Source organism: Pseudopodoces humilis, chromosome 7 (genome assembly GCF_049639895.1).
Source record: "Pseudopodoces humilis isolate 2021_Gansu_Grassland_sample_001 chromosome 7, ASM4963989v1, whole genome shotgun sequence".
NCBI lineage: Eukaryota > Metazoa > Chordata > Aves > Passeriformes > Paridae > Pseudopodoces > Pseudopodoces humilis.
This window is the reverse complement of record NC_142206.1, coordinates 28,960,801-28,980,126: the sequence shown is the minus strand read 5'-3', so window position 1 is coordinate 28,980,126 and position 19,326 is coordinate 28,960,801. Positions and strand designations below refer to the sequence as shown.

Below are 19,326 nucleotides of genomic sequence, written 5' to 3'. Positions count from 1 at the left end.
AGTGTACCCTTAGCACATTAGCAGATGACACCAAGATGAGTGGTGCAGTTGCCATGCCTGAATGATGGGACCTGGACCAGCCAGAGGGACCTGGACAAGCTCAAGAAGTGGCCCCATGGGAATCTCATGAGGTTTAGGAAGACCAAGGACAAGGTCCTTTAACTGGTTCAGGTCAATCCCCAGTGTCAACACAGGCTGGGAAATGGACAGATCAGAGCACTCTGCCCAGAGGGACTTGGGGGTGCTGCTGGGTGAGAGGCTGGACATGACCCAGCCATGGGCACTCCCAGCCCAGAGAGCCAGATGTGTCCTGGGCTGCATCCAGAGCAGCCTGGGCAGCAGGGCAGGGAGGGGATTCTGCCCCTCTGCTCTTCTCTGCTCAGACCCCACCTGGAACCCTGCATCAACTCTGGGGTGCAGCACAGGAAGGACAAGGAACTGTTGGAGTGAGTCCAGAGGAGGCCCCCAAGATGATTAGAGGGAGAGAGCACCTCTGCTGTGAGGAAAGGCTGAGAGAACTGGGATTGTTCATCCTGTAAGAGAAGGCTTGGTGTGACCTAATTGTGGCCTTCCAGTACCTGAAGGGAACCTGTAAGAAAGAGCGAGAGGGACTTCAACAAGAGCACAGAGTGACCGGACAAAGGGGAATAACTTCAAACTGAAAGAGAGTGGGTTTAGAGTAGGTATTAGGAGGAAGTTCTTTGATGTGAGTGTGGTGAGGGCTGGACCAGGTTCCCCAGAGAAGCTGTGGATGCCCCATCCTGGAAGTGTTTGAGGCCAGGTTGGATGGGGCTCTGAGTAGCCTGGTCTAATGAGAGGTGTCCTTGCCTGTGGCAGGGGCATTGGAATGAGGTAAACTCTAAGGTGCCTTCCAACCCAACCATTCTATGATTTTGCAGTCTTACCCCTTCTCTAACTTTAGTTTATGCTGGTCATGGGTACATGTAGTCAGTCCCTGTATTTTGCTGTCTCTTTCTCTGTACCGTGGCCTCCAAAGATCTGCTGGGGCTGAGGTCACTGTGGGTTGAAGCCAAGAGCTAGCTGGAAACCTTTTTGATGATGTACTTTCAGTTGTAAACTGCTAGTCAGATGAGAACAGAACTTTCCATGGAAATGTTTCTGTTTCAACAAAAGCTTTGTTTGAAAGGTTCTTCTTGTCTAGCTTGGATGAGGAGGGGTTGCAGGGAGGCAAGGAAGGTTATAATGTCCCCTTGATATACTTCATTGCAAGTGAACTTAGCACAGATGTTCCAAATCCTGTTTGGGTGTCCAGTAGCATAAGGACTAAAATGAAGTGGGACATCATTCCAGGTGAGTATGCCTCTTCCTAGGCAAATTGAACACTTGTAATGGTTTTGAAAATAAAACATAATTAAAATTTTGTAGTATTTGGGATGCTGAGCATTCTGCATTTTTGTCAGTGTTTTGCTTATTTTTTTGGTGGCCAGTTCCATCCAAATGTGGAAATAGAGCTGCTTAAAGGAAGCATAGAACATAGATAACACACTACTGTTATGTGCCTCTCAGGACCTAAAGAGTCCAAATCGGATTTATATGTGGGGATTCACTTGGGATATTTGTAGGACAAACCTGAATCTGAGCTCTTTCCAGTTTAGAATTAAATCTGTTTGAGGTGCATAGTTGTGTCTGTCTTCCCTTCCTCATAAGTCTCTTCATGCCTGTGGTAACTTAATATGTGGGTGCTGCCAACCAGTGGTTCTCCAGTGAGGAAAATAGCTGCCCAGTCTATCAGAAACCCTTCCTCTTTCCCATCCTTATGGTGACCCAAAAAGCTGCTGCCAAATCTGCTTGGTCTAGTGGCCACTTTGCACAGTTCTTGTCCCTCTCTTTAAACCAGACTTACTTTTATCAGGGGCCATTTACATGGAAAAATGCCATTTTTGGATGTCAGAATGGAATAGCCACGTTAAGAGTCAGCCTTTGAGTGTTTGCAGAGGCCTGCAAATGGCTTTTTAAACTGGGGCAGAACAGCTGAAACAGGCAGGGCTTTTAGCTTGGAGTATGCCAGAAACAGTCTTTGCCATCACTTGATCTAGGATTGTCTGTCTGAGGAATTGTGGAAGGAAAACAGACTGATTTACAGCCTGGTAAAAGTTGGCATTCCTCAGCATGGTCTGCACAGCCTGAGTTAAGGGGGGAACCACCTGTGATCAAAGAACAAATGTATCTCTCTGCATTAGTCAAAAGGCAGGATCCTTGGGAGGAGATAGGCACACATTGAAAAGCTTTGCTGGAAAGTCACTGTATCCAAGATGAATTTGAGTCCAGTGATGCTGGAAGGAGGGCTGTAGATCTGAGTGAGGCTTGTGCCTCACTCAGTGAGTTGTGCTGGCTGCAAAATGTTGGAGTTGAGTTTTACTTCTATATTCTTCCAAGTTCAGAAGACAAAGTCAGCATTTTGTGCCTGCCCAAAGAGGAGCTAAGGGAATAAGCAGCAGAGCAGTGTCCCTCTGCCAGCTGACAGGAGGTTGCCTTCTGCCAGCTCAGATCCTGTGATTGCTTTGCTACCCAAGAGCTTGTCAGATGGTAGGTGTTGGGCACGCTTCACAGACCATGAGGACGGCTGAGGTGGAACCCAGCCACCAAGAGTGCAGTCCAGAAACAGGATTGAAATATCTTAATTAAAAAGTGTATGTGTGTGTAATTAAACAGAATGTCACCTTCTACTGAATCTGATGAAATGTTAGGGAAAGAAGGAAATGCAGACAGACAATCTGAACAGCAGATTCCATTCAGTGATGTTTTGGACCTTTCTTATTGCTTTCTTCGAAGTGACTGCATGCTTGGGAGGCTGGGAATGAGTTGCTCTGTATCATTACTGTACAAGCTGCTGTGTGGGAGAAGGTAGCAAAGAGCAGTCACTCTGGACCAATGATGATAGGAAATAACAATCTGAGTGGCCATGAGATAACTGTAACCAGGTAATGACCGAATTAAAAAGGAATTTAAAAGTACATTTAATTGCTATTAGATTAGAATCAAAGGAGCTGCACTGATTCAGTACTTGGTTTTGTGTGTCTTGTTCAGATACTCCCCTTTGGAGCTTTGTAGAGGTGCTATAATTTACCTTTAATCTTGACAAAAGTTAGTGATAGTATGAATCAGGATATCAGTATTGTATTGAGAACACAAGATAAGGCTGTTTCTCTCCCCAAAATGTGAAAGGTTTGCTCAGTATGTCTCAGGAATAATAATTTCCTATAAAAATCTGCTGGGGTTTCCTTGGGGCTTTTCCTTTTGAAAGACACCTGGCCTAATCCAGTGTGACTAGAGCTGTTATCCAAGACTTGTGAGGATGAGCAAATACTCGGCTTTGTGAAACTTGCCAAATGGGAAAATGGGATGTTACCCCATAATGCCCAAGGGCTTCCCAGCCATATGTTAGTAACCCACTCTCACCACCTGCCATATTCCTGCCAGCAGCAGCAGCCTTGGCCACTGCCACCTTTTTCTCCCACCGACTTTTTCTTCCCAGCAGCTCCATTCCCATCTTACAGCCCAGCCTCCTGGCCCTTGGGGCTTCCTACACCTCACCCCTCCCCTCTGAGCTTCTGCCCATCTTATTCCTGCACAAAGCAGCATGTGCAGTAGGGTACTTGATGTGCTGAGCAAGCTGTGCAGCTGGGTCGTGTGCATGCACAAATCAAAGTCATAGGCTGGAAGGTGGCAACAGGCTTCCTGCTGCTGGCTGGGAGCAGGAGCTCTCATTTTCAGCTCATCTCTCCTCTGAAACCAGAGGAAGCAACTCTCAGGAAGCATGTGACATGCTTTTGACAGCTCCTGTAATTCCTGAGCTGGCTGTACCCAGTGCAGAGGCCCTTACCACGAGCTCCATGTGGTGAAGGGTGTGTGTGCCTGTTATCTCTTAACACAGTCACAGCTCTGCCCTTCTGCCAGGTGTTTGTAAGTTCAGGTCTTTGACTTTAGGCACTTGTTTGTTTGATTCAAGGGAAAGATTTCATAAAGCTGGGCTGTCTGTATTGTTTGTACCTTCACTCTCTTCTGAATGCCCCCTTTCTACATGGCATTATTCTGCTTGCTTGGGGAAACGTCATGATACTACTTGCATCCTTCCTTTCTTCTTTCTCCTTCCACTGTTCAGTTTAACCTTGTAATTGTTGTTTCTTGCCCATGCAAAACTTCTGGATTTCATGATATTCAGCTACTACAACACCATGTATTTAACATCTCTCATCTCAGGCACATTGATTAGACTCTTGCATGTGAATTCTGTTGGCAGGACTTGCTGTGAGCATGTTCAGAGGGGGTGCATTGAACCTGCTCTCTGACAAGACAAGGGAAGGTTCCTTTGTCATGACATGACATTCTCTTCCTTTAATGTGGTTCTTGGATTTTACAGGTAGCCTGAGCAGTTTGCCTAATGGAAAAAGACAAGGCCTTAATCCTTTCAGTGAGTATCTTGTCAAAATGTTTTTTTTTTCCCTGTGATAAGCATGTGTTGCAGAATTCATTCTCCCCTGTTCTCCTGTGTTCATGAACAGCAATATAGAAACAGCTGGAAACCAAAGTTGTTCTTAAGAGGTATAAATATACCAACATACAGCTCCACTGCATCATTTCAAAGTCTAGCTCTATGTCTTTTGCTGGAACAGATGATACTTTGCTAAGGAATTAAAATAGGATAAAGCAGCTATGGGATGACTACTATCCTCCTCTTCCTTCTTCTTTCAAGCAATAATTTAAGTGATTCGTTGTGTTTACCTTACATTACTCCATGGACAAGTTCCCATGAAGACTCTTCTGTATCATGGTGAATTCTGTATCACGTATCATCTGCTCTCCCCTGTATTTTGTAGTATTGAATCACATGGACCCTTTCATCAGGCATGAACAACAACATCATTTACTTTGCTTTTAGACTTTCTGCCTCATGGTTTTGTTGGGTACTTCTCATTTTGGATTGTAGGAAGCAGTGAGAAGTTTTCTCCTGCTTATTTCTTCAGCCACTTGTTCTATAGCTGTCCAATATTTGTCTGGTCAGACTCCTTTTTGTGTTGAGGAGACCTAGGCTGTGTATTTGTTTAATGCCAGAAGTCTTCCTGTACGTCTTGCTGTCCTCCTTATCTTTCTGGGGAATGTATCTGGCGCTGGTGAGATGGGCTGAACAGAGAACTGAAGATAAAGATCACCTTGTACATTGATGATGTGATGTTTCCTGGTGTGTTCTCCCTTCTGAGTATGTACTTGATTTTTGCCTGTTGCTAAAAGCTGAGCAGAGGCATTTGAACAATTGCTGTGGCTTCAGCTCCTTCTTTGTCACTCAGAGTGCTCAGTGTAGGTCAGGTCATCTGCACTCCCACGCTGCACTGCACTTACAGACATGGAAAGCAATCTGTTGTTTTTATGAGCTGGTCATTGAGCACTGCAGGCACCTTTTGCAGAGCTGTGCAGTCGATTGCAGATAGGGCTACCTGAAATAATTTTGCATTTGGCAATATTTGCCCCCTGTGACAGGGTATGTTGATCAGCACTGATCCCAGTGAGGCCTTTCCTCCCAGTGAGGTAACCTGTCCCCTCTTTGTAAATCAAATCCCTGCTTTGCTTTCTCTTTAGCATGTTTTCACCTGTAATTAATCCACAGAGCTCTAGCTCTGATCCCATAAGAGCTTTGGTTCTTTAAGAACCTTTGGTTAGGGGCTTAACAAATGCTTTCTGAAGAAAGGCCTCCTCCAGGATCTTATCTGCTGGGGAAGGAGGCAGCTGGCTGTGGCTGATGGTGAGATGGTGGCAGGGCAGCCTGGCAGCAGTGGTTTTATGCATCAGCTGTGCCAGGCAGAAGAGCAGAGCAAAGGATGTTGGACCAGTTGTTTCTCTAGACTGCATGTCCATTTCCAAGGAGGGGGAGGAAAGTGGTGTTTCATGTTTAAAAATATGTCAGTCCCTAAGGCTCCATGTGACTCATTCAATGCTTTTTCCAGCAAGGCTGTCTCATTAGCCCCTGGTTGTTTTCAGCCTCACGGCTTACTCTGGGATCTCAGTGTTCTGGAGCCATGGCTTCAGCAGAGCCTATACTGGATCTTTATCAGTCAGGTTTATTTTTGTTTTAATTTGCCTTTTTCCCTTACTTGTTCTGCTTCTGTTCTGTTTTTCCCTCCTTGCCCACCCTACTCTTTCAGTAGGTCGCCTGGTGTAGCAGCAGAAGACAAGAAGGGAAGGCAGGAGCTGACCCAAAGGAAGAAAAGATCCAGTGACAGATGGACAGACACCTTGCTGCTTGTGAGCAAGCACGCAGCATCAGCAACATCCAGCGTAGCAGAAGTGGCACCCAGAACATTTGCACTTTTAAAAAATTGGTTTGGGTTTGTTTTTAATTGCTTTTCAGTGCCATTATCTAATACTTTGGAAAGTGGAGGGAAGCAGGATCATGACTTTTTAAAATTGGAACAGCTACTGATGATGTAAAATTGAGTTCACTGGGACTCAAAGAATTTTATATACTGTATATAAATATATATGTAAATTGTACAGTTGTCTTGTACAGGGGTTGGAGTCACTGTTCTGTTCCTCCCTTTGCTTTTGAAGGCTATTAGGGTTAGAGGGACACTTTGCATTTAATGGATGATAGTAATGCATTCATTTCTGCCACCAAACCATCATTCAGCGGCGAGCCTTAAGAGCACCTCCATGCAATTCATCCATGTATCAGGATGAATTGTTCTTGCAGATGTGCATGCAGTGCCGCAGACACAAAATGCTTCTTGAGAGCAGCTGAACCCCTTTTCTTTAAAACTCTGCAACTCAGGCAGTTGGGCTTTTGAGAGCACAGATTCCATATAAGTATTGGTGCACTGCACAGCTGCTTAAAGTAGGGATAGAAAAGGGTTGTATTAGGGAAGTACAAAAGTGGTTTATGCACTTGTTGCAGTTGGGCAGAAATGAAATACAAATGCATTGCTATTCATGCTCAGATAACATGCTTAGCAAAGATGTGCCATGCCTCTGGAATCTAAAGCTGTAGGAAGGATGTGGAAGCCATAGGCCTAGTAGAGTCAGTGAAGTCTTGCATCTTCCACTCTGACAAAGTGTTCATCTGTATGTTGTACAGCAATAAACATTTTGAGAAGCCTGATAAAAGCAGCACCAGTCTGCCTTGTGCTTTGCTGAAGAGCAAAGAACATACTTGTCAGTGCAGACAGACACAGTCGTGCTGCTGGTCCCCAATAGTCTGCTTTACTTCTTTCAGCAGTACAGCCTGGGCCATGCTTACTGGTGAAGGTCTGTCAGCAGTGACTTTTCTTGTCCTTGGTGGTTGTGAATCCAAGCTCTCCTCCTGCACAGTGCTGTGCCTGCCCACTTTGCCTGTTCTGCTGTTGCCAGTACCTCGTGGGTACCGTGGCACTGGGGTGTGATTAGCAGTAACAGTGAAGGCTTGGAGTGAGGAGTTCTGGTGTTCTTGGAGGCCACAGGGGCTGTGTCAACCCCTAGCAGTTTTACCAAAGTTGTTTCTTTGGCAGGGGTGCCCATATCAGCAATACTAGATTGGGCAGAGTGTGATGGGACATGCAGGGCTTTGCTTTGTGTATTTCCAACCACTGGCAGCACTCGCCTGTTCTGAGCAGCCTCCCACTTCAGACCTGGTGATCCTTCTGCCACTTATCTCTGGACCAACAACCTGCTAGAAGAAACTGTAGTGAAGGTGATGAAATGACATGCTAATACGCGATCACACCAACAATTACTTGTAATAGCAATAGGCTACTCTAGAGACTGGAGTCATCCCTCAAGGCTCTGTTACTTTGGTAAAAGATGACACAACACAGCATCTTCACTCTAGGATGTCATCATGACAATAGCATGAGATAAATACATCACCAAAAAAAAAAGTATCCTGATGCAGTAAGTTAGTGCTTGTTGACAAAATGGAAAGTTAAATAAAAGAAAAACTAACAAGCCTTTCTATAAATAACTGTTTAAGCGTAGTAATAACTCTTCCTCTGGGAAGTATGTTGTAGCTAATTAAAATATATGGCAGGTTCAAAACACTTCTGGTAATATCTGAAATATACATCATAATATAAAGAAGTCCTCTCTTTAGCAAGAGCAGATCTTGCTGCTGGATCTTCATGGTTTCTCACATACAGTGTATGTGCTATTTTGGCCCACAAGCTCCCACCTTCTTGATTGCTTCTTCTCTTTTTGTTCTTTGGCTTTATTTTTGTTTTTGTTTTGTTTTTGGTTTTTGGTTTTTTTTTAATGCCCTTGGCACATCTTTTGTGTGTTGAAAGAAGTTGATTTAGTGTATAGTTAGAAATGTCCATGTCACACTCACTAATCCTACTGTAGGGAGTAAAGAATGAAACCAACTGTATAAAAAAAAACCCTTTCCATTTTAATATTCTAGTTTTAGGAATTAAAAGTTCTGGTTGCTGGGTTGTTTGGTGATTTGGGGTTTTTTGGGGGTGGGGTTTTTCTTTGTTTGGTTGGGTTTTTTTAATGTATAGTTATTTCCAGCAGAAACAGACAATTGGATGCCTCTGGGAATTCTATCAAGTACTGGGGCTGGGCAATGCCCCACATGATTGTGGGGGGACTGCAGAGCTTCTAAAACTCACTGCATCTTCTGGAAATAAACCAGCCAGTCACCAGTCCTGCTTGTTACATAAATCCTTTTGCTGACCTCCTTTTTCTCATCCTTGTGTCCTTTCCCTCCAAAAGGCCTGCATTCACATGTGGTTTGCAACTAAAATTGGGTCAGTTCTTCAAGGAAGGCAAACAAGGGGTGGCTGTTCATTAACTTTGGTATTTGTGGGTATTCCTGTTGCTAGGCCCAGGCTGACTTTATGGATAGACTGGGGACCAGGCATTACATTACTTTCCCCTGTCACAAGACAGTTCCAAGTCCCTGCATCCTGACTTGTGAGTTTGCATGGGTCTCTGAGTAGCTTCTGGCGATGCTTGTACATTGCCATGGAAGGCCCAAGCAGCATGATGGTGTCATGTCCAGGCAGAGGTTACTTGTTCTGGGTTTATGTTGGAGCATTGTGCAGACCATACTGGCCCTGGTTCACGTAGCCCATGCTGGGAGCTGTCCAACAACCTGCACTCACCAGACGAGAGCAGTGCCTCAGCTGCCCATTTCCCCTCTTGGTTTTGTTGCCAGTCCACCTGGCTGCTAGGCCAATTTGTCCTTACCTGGTGGTTGTAAGCAGTCTTCTGCTCTGCCTTGCATCAGTAGCATCTTTCTGAAGCTGGGACATAGGGAGTGTCAGTGTTGTGTCTGAAAGCAGACCCTGAGCATATGTCTCCTCATCCTTCAAATCCTCCTGGGCCTCTCCAGCTCTACTTTGAATGACGGCTGAAAATGGCTGGGACAGAGAAGAGAACCAGGACTCGACAGTGAAGCTCATCTGTTTGTCCTTCCAGAAGTAAAAAAAAATTTCTTTTCTTGCTGATCTTCCAAGGGCATAGTGTGTTGTAGGAAATTGCATTACAGTGGGATTCGTGTGAAGGCACTGCTTTCCATGGCCTGAGTTTATATTGAACTTACCCTGCCCCAGCGCATTTCTGCCTATGGCAAATTTGTTAAACTGAAAGGCATCCGTTTGGTTTTGGTTTTGTAATAAAATAGATAACTTTTGCTCCAGTGTCTTGTGGTGGTTACTTGTTGATTCTTGATTTCCAATTACTCCTATAGTGCTGTAGGAGAGGGAAGGGGACTTTCCTCCTTGCAGAGTCGTGTCAGTCTGTGGTTGGATTTGGAGGTCTGTGATGTTTCTTTCCTGTGTATGAGCCTCCAGGCTGAATTAAAACAAGCTCCAGAGTGCATCTCTGTGGTTTGATGACAGCTGTCTGAATCTGCCCAGCCTGCCTAGAAAGGCTGTGAAGCTTCAGCAGGAGTGTAGAGATGATTGTAGAAGGTGGGGAGTGGGATCTCGTAGCCGTCCCCCCACACCACAGGTAGGAGATGGGCACTGCACCTTGCGTGTCCTTACACCTCCCTTTCACACGGGAGCCTTCATACTTTACTGTGCAGGTCATGCCTCACTACATGTGGGCCTGAAAGAGTTCTTCTGTTCTTCTTCTGGTTGTTGTCCAAAACCTTTTAATCCTCAAAGACGGTAAGTAACAAGCTATGCTGGAAAGCTGCTGCTGTTGTAAAATAGGTTTTTCTAGGCTACAAGGAAGTGGCGGCAGAGGCTGCAGCACTGGGTCCATGGCAGAGGCCACACACTGATCCCTTTAAGTGCATTTGACCAACGTTGTCATCACTGTCATTTCACTTGATCACATGTAAATCTCTTGGAATGAATAAGGAGCCAACTCATTTATTGCACATGGAAGGCAAGGCAGTTGCAGTCCCAGGGGAGGGTTCTGCACAGGCTGGATTGTTTGTAGGTGGTCTGAGAGGGCTCTGCTAAGTCTTTAGGTGCAAATTCAACAATAAAATAAGGAAATGCAGTGGTGTGACAGCCAATATGCATCTGTCAAGAATGAACTGGCAAGCCAAGTAAAGTTCCTTGTATTACCAAGGGTAACAAGTTCTTGGCTAAGGTGGGAGCAGTAGTTGTTACCTCTGGGGTTCTGCAAGCAAAACTTAACTAAAAACAGGAAAAGGATATTTTGAAAAGACCAATTCCTTGGCCTCGCTTCCTGGTTCTGGAGTCAATGTAAGGTACCCCAATAGGCCATCACCCTTTCCCTGGCAATGCTGCCATTCTGTAAGCAAGTCAAAAGGACTGAAAAGGGCTTGCTTCTGCCTCTGCTTCCACACTGACACTGCCATTCTCTTCCTCCTCCCCCTGTCTTTTTTCCTCTTATCTGTAACATAACTAGCACAATCGACAAGCAGAGTGTTGACCTTTTGACTTCTCAGCAGCCAGCCCTTACAAGCCATTTCAGGCAAAATACTTTGGAAACTGTTCAAAAGCTGGTATTAAATTGGACAGAACAATCTGCAGAAATGATGCTCCTTGGTTTGGAAAACTTGAATAGGAAATGGGTTAAAGAAAAAAAGCCAGCTTAGGAACCAGGAGTCTTAACAGAGTATTTTGTACGGAGTGTTTGCAGAAGACTCAAGACTGGCTACTTCAGGAAGCAATTGTGCTTTTTGTAATTCTGCTAAGGGCTTTCTTACTGATGTTAATGGTGGGTTTTGTTTTTCAGAGGGGCCTTGCCTGTGCACTCCAGGAGTTGTCTTGCTTTCATTGAGAAAACACCACAAAATCTATGCTGTGTGTTGTAGCACAAACCTGTACCCCCATCTCCTGCAAAAGCATAAATGAACATTTAGTCCACATTAAGATTTCTTTCAGCACATTGGGACTGGGCTGAGAGTCTTCAGCTGAGGCAGAGGAGCCATGGCCCTGCTGTGTACTCAGCCAGCCCACAGCCCAGGCAGTGGTGGTGGGTGGCTCTCTGCCCCCAGCTCAGCTAGACCTGCGCTGTGCTGCAAGCACAGGATGTACACCAGGCAATAAGGGAGGCAGCTGCTTGTGGCTCCAGTGGAGACTGAGGTTTCCACACCTTGCCTCCTCTCTGGTGCCAGCAGGAATAGATCAGGTCTCTTGCATACAACTCACAACTAGGTGGCCCTAGTTTGGACCTCAGAGTAGTTTCTTGGTGCAAGATCTGGGAGTCTGAAGTACAGATGAATACAGCTCACCTTATTAAAACAAAGAAATTCGGTCCCAGTACAAAACAGATCCTTAACTCATTGCTTTATGGTGTGTGAACAAAGGACTCTGGTGAAACAAGTTCTTCTGTAGCATCTCTATACTGGGCTTCAAGCACTTAAAAACTGCAGTTTGAGTGTCCAGTGTCCCATTTCACAGCACAGCTCTGGCCTTGCATAGCACTAAGTGCCACTGCTATCTTCCTCAGTCATGATTTTGGCTGGGACCACTGAAGTGATTCCTGCTGGCTTCACCGTGTCAGAAAAGAGCTGTCACGGCATCTGGCTGAAGAGGGAGAGCTATTTCTGAAGTGCCTTGGATGTTCCCACTCTGAGCTGGCAGGTTGTCTCAGAGAAAGCTGTATGAAGGTGGCTGAGGCTGGATTGTTCACCTGCAGTGCAACACGAAAGTGAATTTTTGCATCTCTGGAGCTGTTAAAATTGTTTCAAATTAATGGCTTAAACACTGCAAAAATTGTCACAGGACTTTTGCCCACTCTAGGAGACTGCAAAGAAACCTTGTTGTCCATCTGCAATCATGGAAGTCCACCCCTGCCCAAATATGCCTGCTAACTGGAATTTGGACTGTGACAGGAACTTAAGATAAAGGGGATACTATTGTCCAGTCATCCCAGGTCTGGGGAGAAAAATGTATTCACCAGTGATCCTGGAAGAGAGACTGGAATGCTGATGGCTCCAACATTCATGGGGCAGGCTGCAGGTGAACAATCCAGCCTCAGCCACCTTCATACAGCTTTCTCTGAGACAACCTGCCAGCTCAGAGTGGGAACATCCAAGGCACTTCAGAAATAGCTCTCTCTCTTCAGCCAGATGCCTTGTCAGCTATTTCTGATAAGGAAAGAGGCAAACCCTGTGAGAAGCCTACTGTTTCTTTGTCCTTACTCAAGTGAATTCAGCTGTGATAATTCCCCAGCTGAGGAAGTACCAGGATATTCATACATAGCCTGAGAGTTTTCATCTCTGCTGATGGGCTGTAATGGGCCATAATGGACTCAACTCCCTGATGCTGCCAGCTGTATTGTCTTAGAAAGTGTCAAAGACTCCTGAACTGATCCATAACATTACATCATCCAGCTGGAACTCCCTGCCCCAGGGGAGGTACCTGGGTGTTCCCACCTGAACTGGAGTGAATATAAACCCAGCAGATGCTGTGTTTTGGGGATTTCTCCCCACCACATGATGGATCCAGTCTGCAGCCATCACTTTGACCAAGAGACATGGAAATTGAAAGAACCAAGTCACATTATGTGTCCTACAGGTGACCTTTCTACTCTTACCCTTTCCTTCTCTTTCTTACCCATTTTCTTAAGCAGTATTTTTATGCTTTTGTAATGCCATAATATTATGCATAACAATAACAAAAATGGCTGCTTTACAACGCAACCAAATTGTTCTGCAATAAACCCTACATGTGTATATTTACAAACACCACTCACTCAGTGTCATTTCACTCTACTTTGCCCTAAGAGATCTATTAGCAAGAACCTGGGCTACCCTTGCCTTCTGCAGTGGGTTCCAACATGAGTGTTGACATGTCTGCTGCAAGCTTTTTCTCCTCCAAATGTACTTGGATACCAAACCTTTGTAAAATGAGTTAATCTAAACGACCAAAACATAAAATATAAATGAATTCAGAAAACTCATAGGCAGGATCTGTGAAGAGATGTCCTAAATGATAAAAAAGATCTGGGCACTGATAAAAGGAGTCATAGTCCAAATAAGAAACTATCCTGCTACAAGAGAAATGAAGGGAGTGTAAGTAGAGACCAATAAAGTGGATCAAGAGCTCTTCAACAGCCTGAAACATGAGAAGAAAAGAAATTAAATGTGGGATGGGTATTGGAGCATTGCAGACTACGCAGGAGCTGCCAGGGGACTTAGAGCATAGCAACATCACCTAACTGGTGATGAAGAAAAACCTAGAGAATTACAGACCTGATACCTCTCTGTGAAGACCTAAAGGAGCAAGCTACTGACCAGTTATTCTCTAATCCTCTAAAGATTTATAAATCATAAATAAGTGGTAAATAAATGGCAGGAATGGGTTTTTTGAGGTTTCACTAAGGACAAATCGTTTCAAACAAATTTGATTCCCTTTTTAGACAGGATAACTCGCCTCATGGCTAGGGGGGAACAGCGCTGGATGTGATAAGTCTTGACTTTGGAGAGGCTTCTGGCACTGTCCCAGAAGACATTCTCATAAGTGAACCAAGGAACTGCAGCCTATTTAGATTCACATACGTTGAATTCAGTGTCAAAGTCAGAGAGCTTTCTGGGGAAATCTTCCCAGTGGTGGTCCAGAGTCCAGATCTATTCAGTATTTTCAGCAGTAACTTTTGAAAATTGCTTTGCTGTAAATTTTCCTGGTGATACCCAGCAAGGTGTGGGATACTGGGGAACCTGGGGGAGGAGTCTGTCAGGACCTATGGAGGGCAGCAGGACATGAATGGTTGATAATTTGGAGAAACAATCCCAGTCAACAGGATGAGTTTCAGCAGAGGCATGGGATGACCTGTCATGAGGCAGCTGAGAATGTGCAAACACAAAGTGAGACCCACTAGGCGGCAATCCTGTAGAAGTTGCTTCTTGAAGGTTGCAAAAAGAGAAAGTGGAGAACCTGAAGGACTGTGCCACCCACAAAATCTTATCTTTTACCATAAGGATAACAATGAGCTGTTTTCTATGCCCTTGACAATAAAACAAGAAGAAAGATTAGTGATGCCAACAGAAACACTGCATTTGGCTTTGCTTTTATTTTCTGCCCAAGATGCTCCATAAGAGGAGGAGGCAGTCAAATCTCTTTTGATAGCTTTAAGAGCTTATTTGGACACCTCTTGTGTTAATAGAGACACAAAGGTGCTCTGTACAATATGTACACCTTTAGTGCCAAGGATGTGCCATGGGGACTTTCTGAGAATACCTTTGAAGCTTTTGTGTTGAGATGTTATTACTCCTACAGTTTTTTCATGCAGCCAGGTTGTACTCATAATTCCCATGGAATGGGATCAGTATTTCTGTAATGGAAGCTTATTTTCTTCAACGTCAGAGGCATCTTCCTGTGAAGGTATTCATAACTTCACAACTTACACACTAAAAAAAAAAAATCTTTGTTTGAAGGGTTTATTTCTTTAATTCACCCAAATTTCACATGTTTAAAAGTACTTCCTAGGCCTGTGATGTTTTTTATCGCATTCTTGAAACTCAGCCAATTTTTGAGTGCTTGCCCAGCAATGGGTACTAGGTAGGTATTTTATTATTATTTATTATTATTATATTATTTATTATATTATTATATAATATATATACATTATATATAAGACATTATTTATTATATTATTATTTATTATTCTTTCAGCCACAGCTCCCACTCAGCTTGCCATGTATGTGGCAACAGCAATGGTACAGTCTGGGACATGGGTGAGTGCTTACATTTAAGTGCAGAGTCCCATTTAAGAATGGGAGCATCTGCTGAGCTCATCCACCTCACATTGTGCCTTTAGATTCCATGTCCAAGCTCCAACTACACCCTAGGCCACATGTGGGTAAGTGCAGTGTGGGAAAGGCACCATGGGTATCTGCTGTTGGCAGTGGGACACAAGTATGAGCAAACCCCACCAGCCACCTGCAGGGGATGCCCTGGGGGCCTTGGGGCTGGTCTGTCCCCACCTCCTACCTCTGGGCAAAGCCCAGACCTCCTGGGTGAAGGGAAGGCAGGGAGGAGGGATAAATCTACTCATGGTGTTAATTACCTATGTGTTTTAAATGACTCATTTAAATACCAGGAGGTACTTAATCCCCTCCTGCAAGAGAGGCAGGTTGGGAGCACCGTGTGCTCTGCTGGGCGCTAAGCTGCGCTGGCACACACAGCTCTGGCATCAGAAGCTGGCTGCTGCTGGTACACGGACAACAACGTTATTTAAAATATTTTTTCCATCTAATACTCCAAAGGTTATTCTTGGTGACAAGTGCTTTCCAGCTTGTGGCCAGGACTGAGCAACTGCTGCTCCCATTTGTGCAGGCTGGCTCCTACACTGAGGTCATATTCAAGCATGACCAGATCTCTTGGATGCTCTTCTGTTACCATCTAGATCTATACCTCTGTCCTACTGTGCTGTCAAGTGGTGGATGAGGTGAACTGGAGGTGAACGAAGGTCTTTTTTCCTCTAGTTTATCTCACCAGTGTCCAGGTACAACAATACTGGGTGTCCTCCAAAATGTTTTCCCAAAGCAAAGGGCTATGCTGGTGGAGACATGCAGAAAGGCATCATCCCACTACAGCAGCTGAAGCCTGAAGAGGCACATGCAGCTGATGGGGGCTTCTCCTTGCAGATGGTGCCATGAGGAGGCATCCTGTTGGTATTTAGGGATGGACAGTAGTGGAGGGGCCTTCCATACCAGGGACAAGTGACTTACAAACCAGTCCAGCAGCCCCAGACATGGAATCAGAGGAAATATGCTTCACAGAATATTTTTGTGGTTTGTCTGACCTTGTCCAGAAGAGTCCTGATCACACCAACACCACAGTAATTGCCAGAAGGGTGACAAAGCCCAATCCACGTGCTGCAATTGCCTCCTTCCTAAAACCTTTGCTCAATGTCTCTAACACTTACATTTCTCACTGTACTGTATCCCAACGGATTCCTGATGCTTGCACACTCTTCTTACTCATCCCAACTTTCTCTGGCTTGGCCCCCTTTGGTCCTGGATCTAAGCTTCAGAATCTGTGGGGACCAGGATACTTCTGTGCAGCAGTGGCAGCAAACCAGCCCAAAGGGCCCCAACGCCCCCCTAACCCTTCTTGGTCCCATCACTGGAGTCAAAGACAATGAGCCAGAGCTGGAATTTGTGTTCTTCCCCTTAGGTCAGAAGCAGGTGTGCTGTCTTTGGGAAGGAGCTGGCCAGCAGGGCAAGAGGTGGGAAGTGACCCCACAGGCCTGTGGAAGGGGGTGGGAGTGTGCAGGACCCACTAGGGCAGTGGTCTCTTTGTGGCTTTGCCAAGCTCTGGCTGCCCAAGGAAGCGACATCCAGGGCAGCCTTGCCATGGCTGCTCTGCCAGGGCTGCCTTTCCTACTGCACAACTGCCCAGCTGGGAATTCTTCCACCCCACTTGGTCATTTTGCATTGCACTGTGAGGTGCCCAAGCCCCAGTCTCCCCTGGTACCCCGTAAGTGGGCCCCATGCTGTCAGGCAAAGATAGGAGACTGGGGTTATGGCTGCATCAGCTACCCCTATGCTCCAGAGGGCAGGTAGGATCAGTTCTAATTCTAGCTCAAGGGCCACTCTAAAGGGCATTTTGAGGGTCAGGTGTCCAAATACAAGTGAAAAAAATCAGTCAATGATGACGTTGGGTGAGGAGGCAGCACAGTACTGGCCAAAACTGGGACACAGTTCCTGCAGAGCTTTTGGGGGACAGGTGAGTGTCTCTTTGCAAAACTCTTCTTTACCCAAAGGCAAATTTTTGACCATTTGACTGCACGCATGCAGCAAAGCATCACCAGGACAGTAAAACCTGTGGGGTGCTGTGGATGCCCTCTGTGGGAACAGTGATGGCCCAGAGGTACCACGGGCCCCACACCATGCATGGCCCTCAGACTATGTCCCCATACCATGGTAGGCCCTAAGGGCAAAGCATCTCCTTTGATCTTCTTGGCTCTTCCCTCCTGATGTCAAGATGTGTTATTTACTTTCCCACAGCAGTGATGCAGGGGAGGAGGCAGAAAGGGAAGATGTGCAGCCCAAAGCAGGAGTTGCTGGGACGGGTTGGCAGCTGTTATTGTAGGCTGCCATGGGAAGCCACTGGGAGAAACAAAGGCAGATCAGCAGCAACAAAAACAGCAGCAAAACCTCCCCTCTGCCCGCTAGACAGGGCCAAGGGCTGCAGGGTCCTCCCAGCAGTACCAAACCGGAGGGCTGGGGTGGTGGGGTCGGGGAGCAAACTAGCCAGAGCCATTGCAACCAAGTCCAGGCAGCTGTCCCAAGGAAAACAGAAGCAAGCAGATAGTTAGACCTGAAATGAAACAACGGCTTCAGAAAAAAAAATAAAAATCTCCAAAGGCACCAAACCTGTTGTGGTTTTTTTAGCTTGCATATTTTTAATGGAGTAAAAAAAATAAAATAAAAGGAACATGCTACAGATGTCAGCCTGATGCAGATCACCCTTCTGCATGGAGGGCATCAGGGGCCCCATACAGTCCCCTCATGGCAGCCAGTCCTACCCCCACACCCCTTCTCTGCTGTCAGCTGGAGAAGAAGTGGATGAAAAGCACACGGTGGATACAGAACAAGCATAGAAGAAGAGCACAGCAGCGCCCCAGGCTGGGCTTTAGCCAGAGATGGCTATGCTGGCACAGGCAAAATAAAAGCTCAACAGACTTTGTATGTCCCAGTTAAAACCAGCAACAGTAACAATCTCCCCTTGAGAGCTGCACTTTAAACCCCTACACAAAACATTTGGGGACTCTTGAATTCTTTCTTTTAGTGTCACACATAGGAGCTCTGGGGCTGATGGGCTGTGTGGCAATGACAGCAGCTGCTCTTGGTGGCTGCTGGCACTACTGGAGCCAGAAGGATCAGCGTGCTCGGTGGGAGCCTGGCCTTGGGGTCTCTTGCCCATCTTTTTCAGGCCCTTCCCCCAAAGGCATGGCAAAGGGAGGGTAAGGAGGCAGGATGCTGGATGCTTGTTAGCTTCAAACCCAGTGGCTCCCACTAACAAAGCTCTGGCTGCTTATCTGAGAAGGATCCCTCTTCTCTGCCTCGTGTACACGTTTATATACAGATATCTGATAAACATTTTGTATGAAAATAAATACTTCATCTGTGTTTTAAGAACAGTTGCCTCCATCTAGTCACCTGCTATAATGTTACATCTCTTTTTGTCCATGACAATTTCGTCCCCGTTGCTTTTTCCTTAACCCATGGGCACCTCCTCTCTGCCTCCTGGGGCAGCCAAAAGCGCTGCAGCAGGCAGAACTGTGCTTTTTGGCAGCCCCTCTCTTACTTGCTGCCTCCCAAAGTTTGGCTTATTTTAGGGAACTTGATGAAAATGGTTCCCTTTTACAGCACCTGTTTCATGATAGAAGAAATTCATCTCAAAAGCACTTTACAAAGAGTAGGATTTTACCATTCTCTTCCAGGGCTCTCAATTAAGAAATATGTTTCTAGATAGCACTGTTTATATAGATATAGGTATAGTTTTTATTTATTTTATTACCAACCCAACATTTCAATTTGCAGCTGTTGATGTAACTCACGACATATTCTCATGGTGGTGGGTTTTTTTCTTCTTTATCCTTAAAAAGAAATGCATTTCAAATTAAAATGATGCTTTTTTTGTCTGTCTGGTGTTCCCTAAAGGTACTTGAGATAATGTAGGAGTCCTGACGTGGGTGGCAGTTTTCAAGCCCGTACCTGTAAATGGTGTGGAGACCACCAGCGAGGTGTGGCTGCTGTGAAAAACGGGGCAGCAACAGAATGGAAGGGCAGCCACGCCACAGCTCTGGGTGGGATGGTGTTGGGAACATGTGGGCACACTATCCGGGTCTTCCTGAATTCACTTCCACCTCTGAGCAGGAGGACCACGCAGCAAACCTGCCACCACCACCACCCCAAGGAGACAGTGCTGCTTTCCCTGTCCCCCTTGTTCCACCCAGGGC

At 45.7% G+C, this 19,326-nt stretch overlaps 1 protein-coding gene across 9 annotated transcripts in view; it reads left to right on the top strand.

The window, feature by feature from the left end:
- The window catches only part of SMOC1 (SPARC related modular calcium binding 1), a 160,479-nt gene extending 153,360 nt beyond the window's left edge, over nt 1–7,119 (top strand). For 6 of the 9 annotated variants that reach the window (XM_088057977.1, XM_088057978.1, XM_088057979.1 and 3 more), the window contains 2 exons: nt 4,382–4,432; nt 6,159–7,119. In XM_088057977.1, the coding sequence (XP_087914103.1) occupies nt 4,382–4,432; nt 6,159–6,175 (68 nt within the window). In that variant the 3' untranslated portion in view covers nt 6,176–7,119. The remainder of the gene's footprint in view (nt 1–4,381; nt 4,433–6,158) is intronic. The other 3 variants (XM_088057973.1, XM_088057975.1, XM_088057974.1) reach the window with 3 other exon arrangements.
- Nucleotides 7,120–19,326: the final 12,207 nt, after the last annotated feature.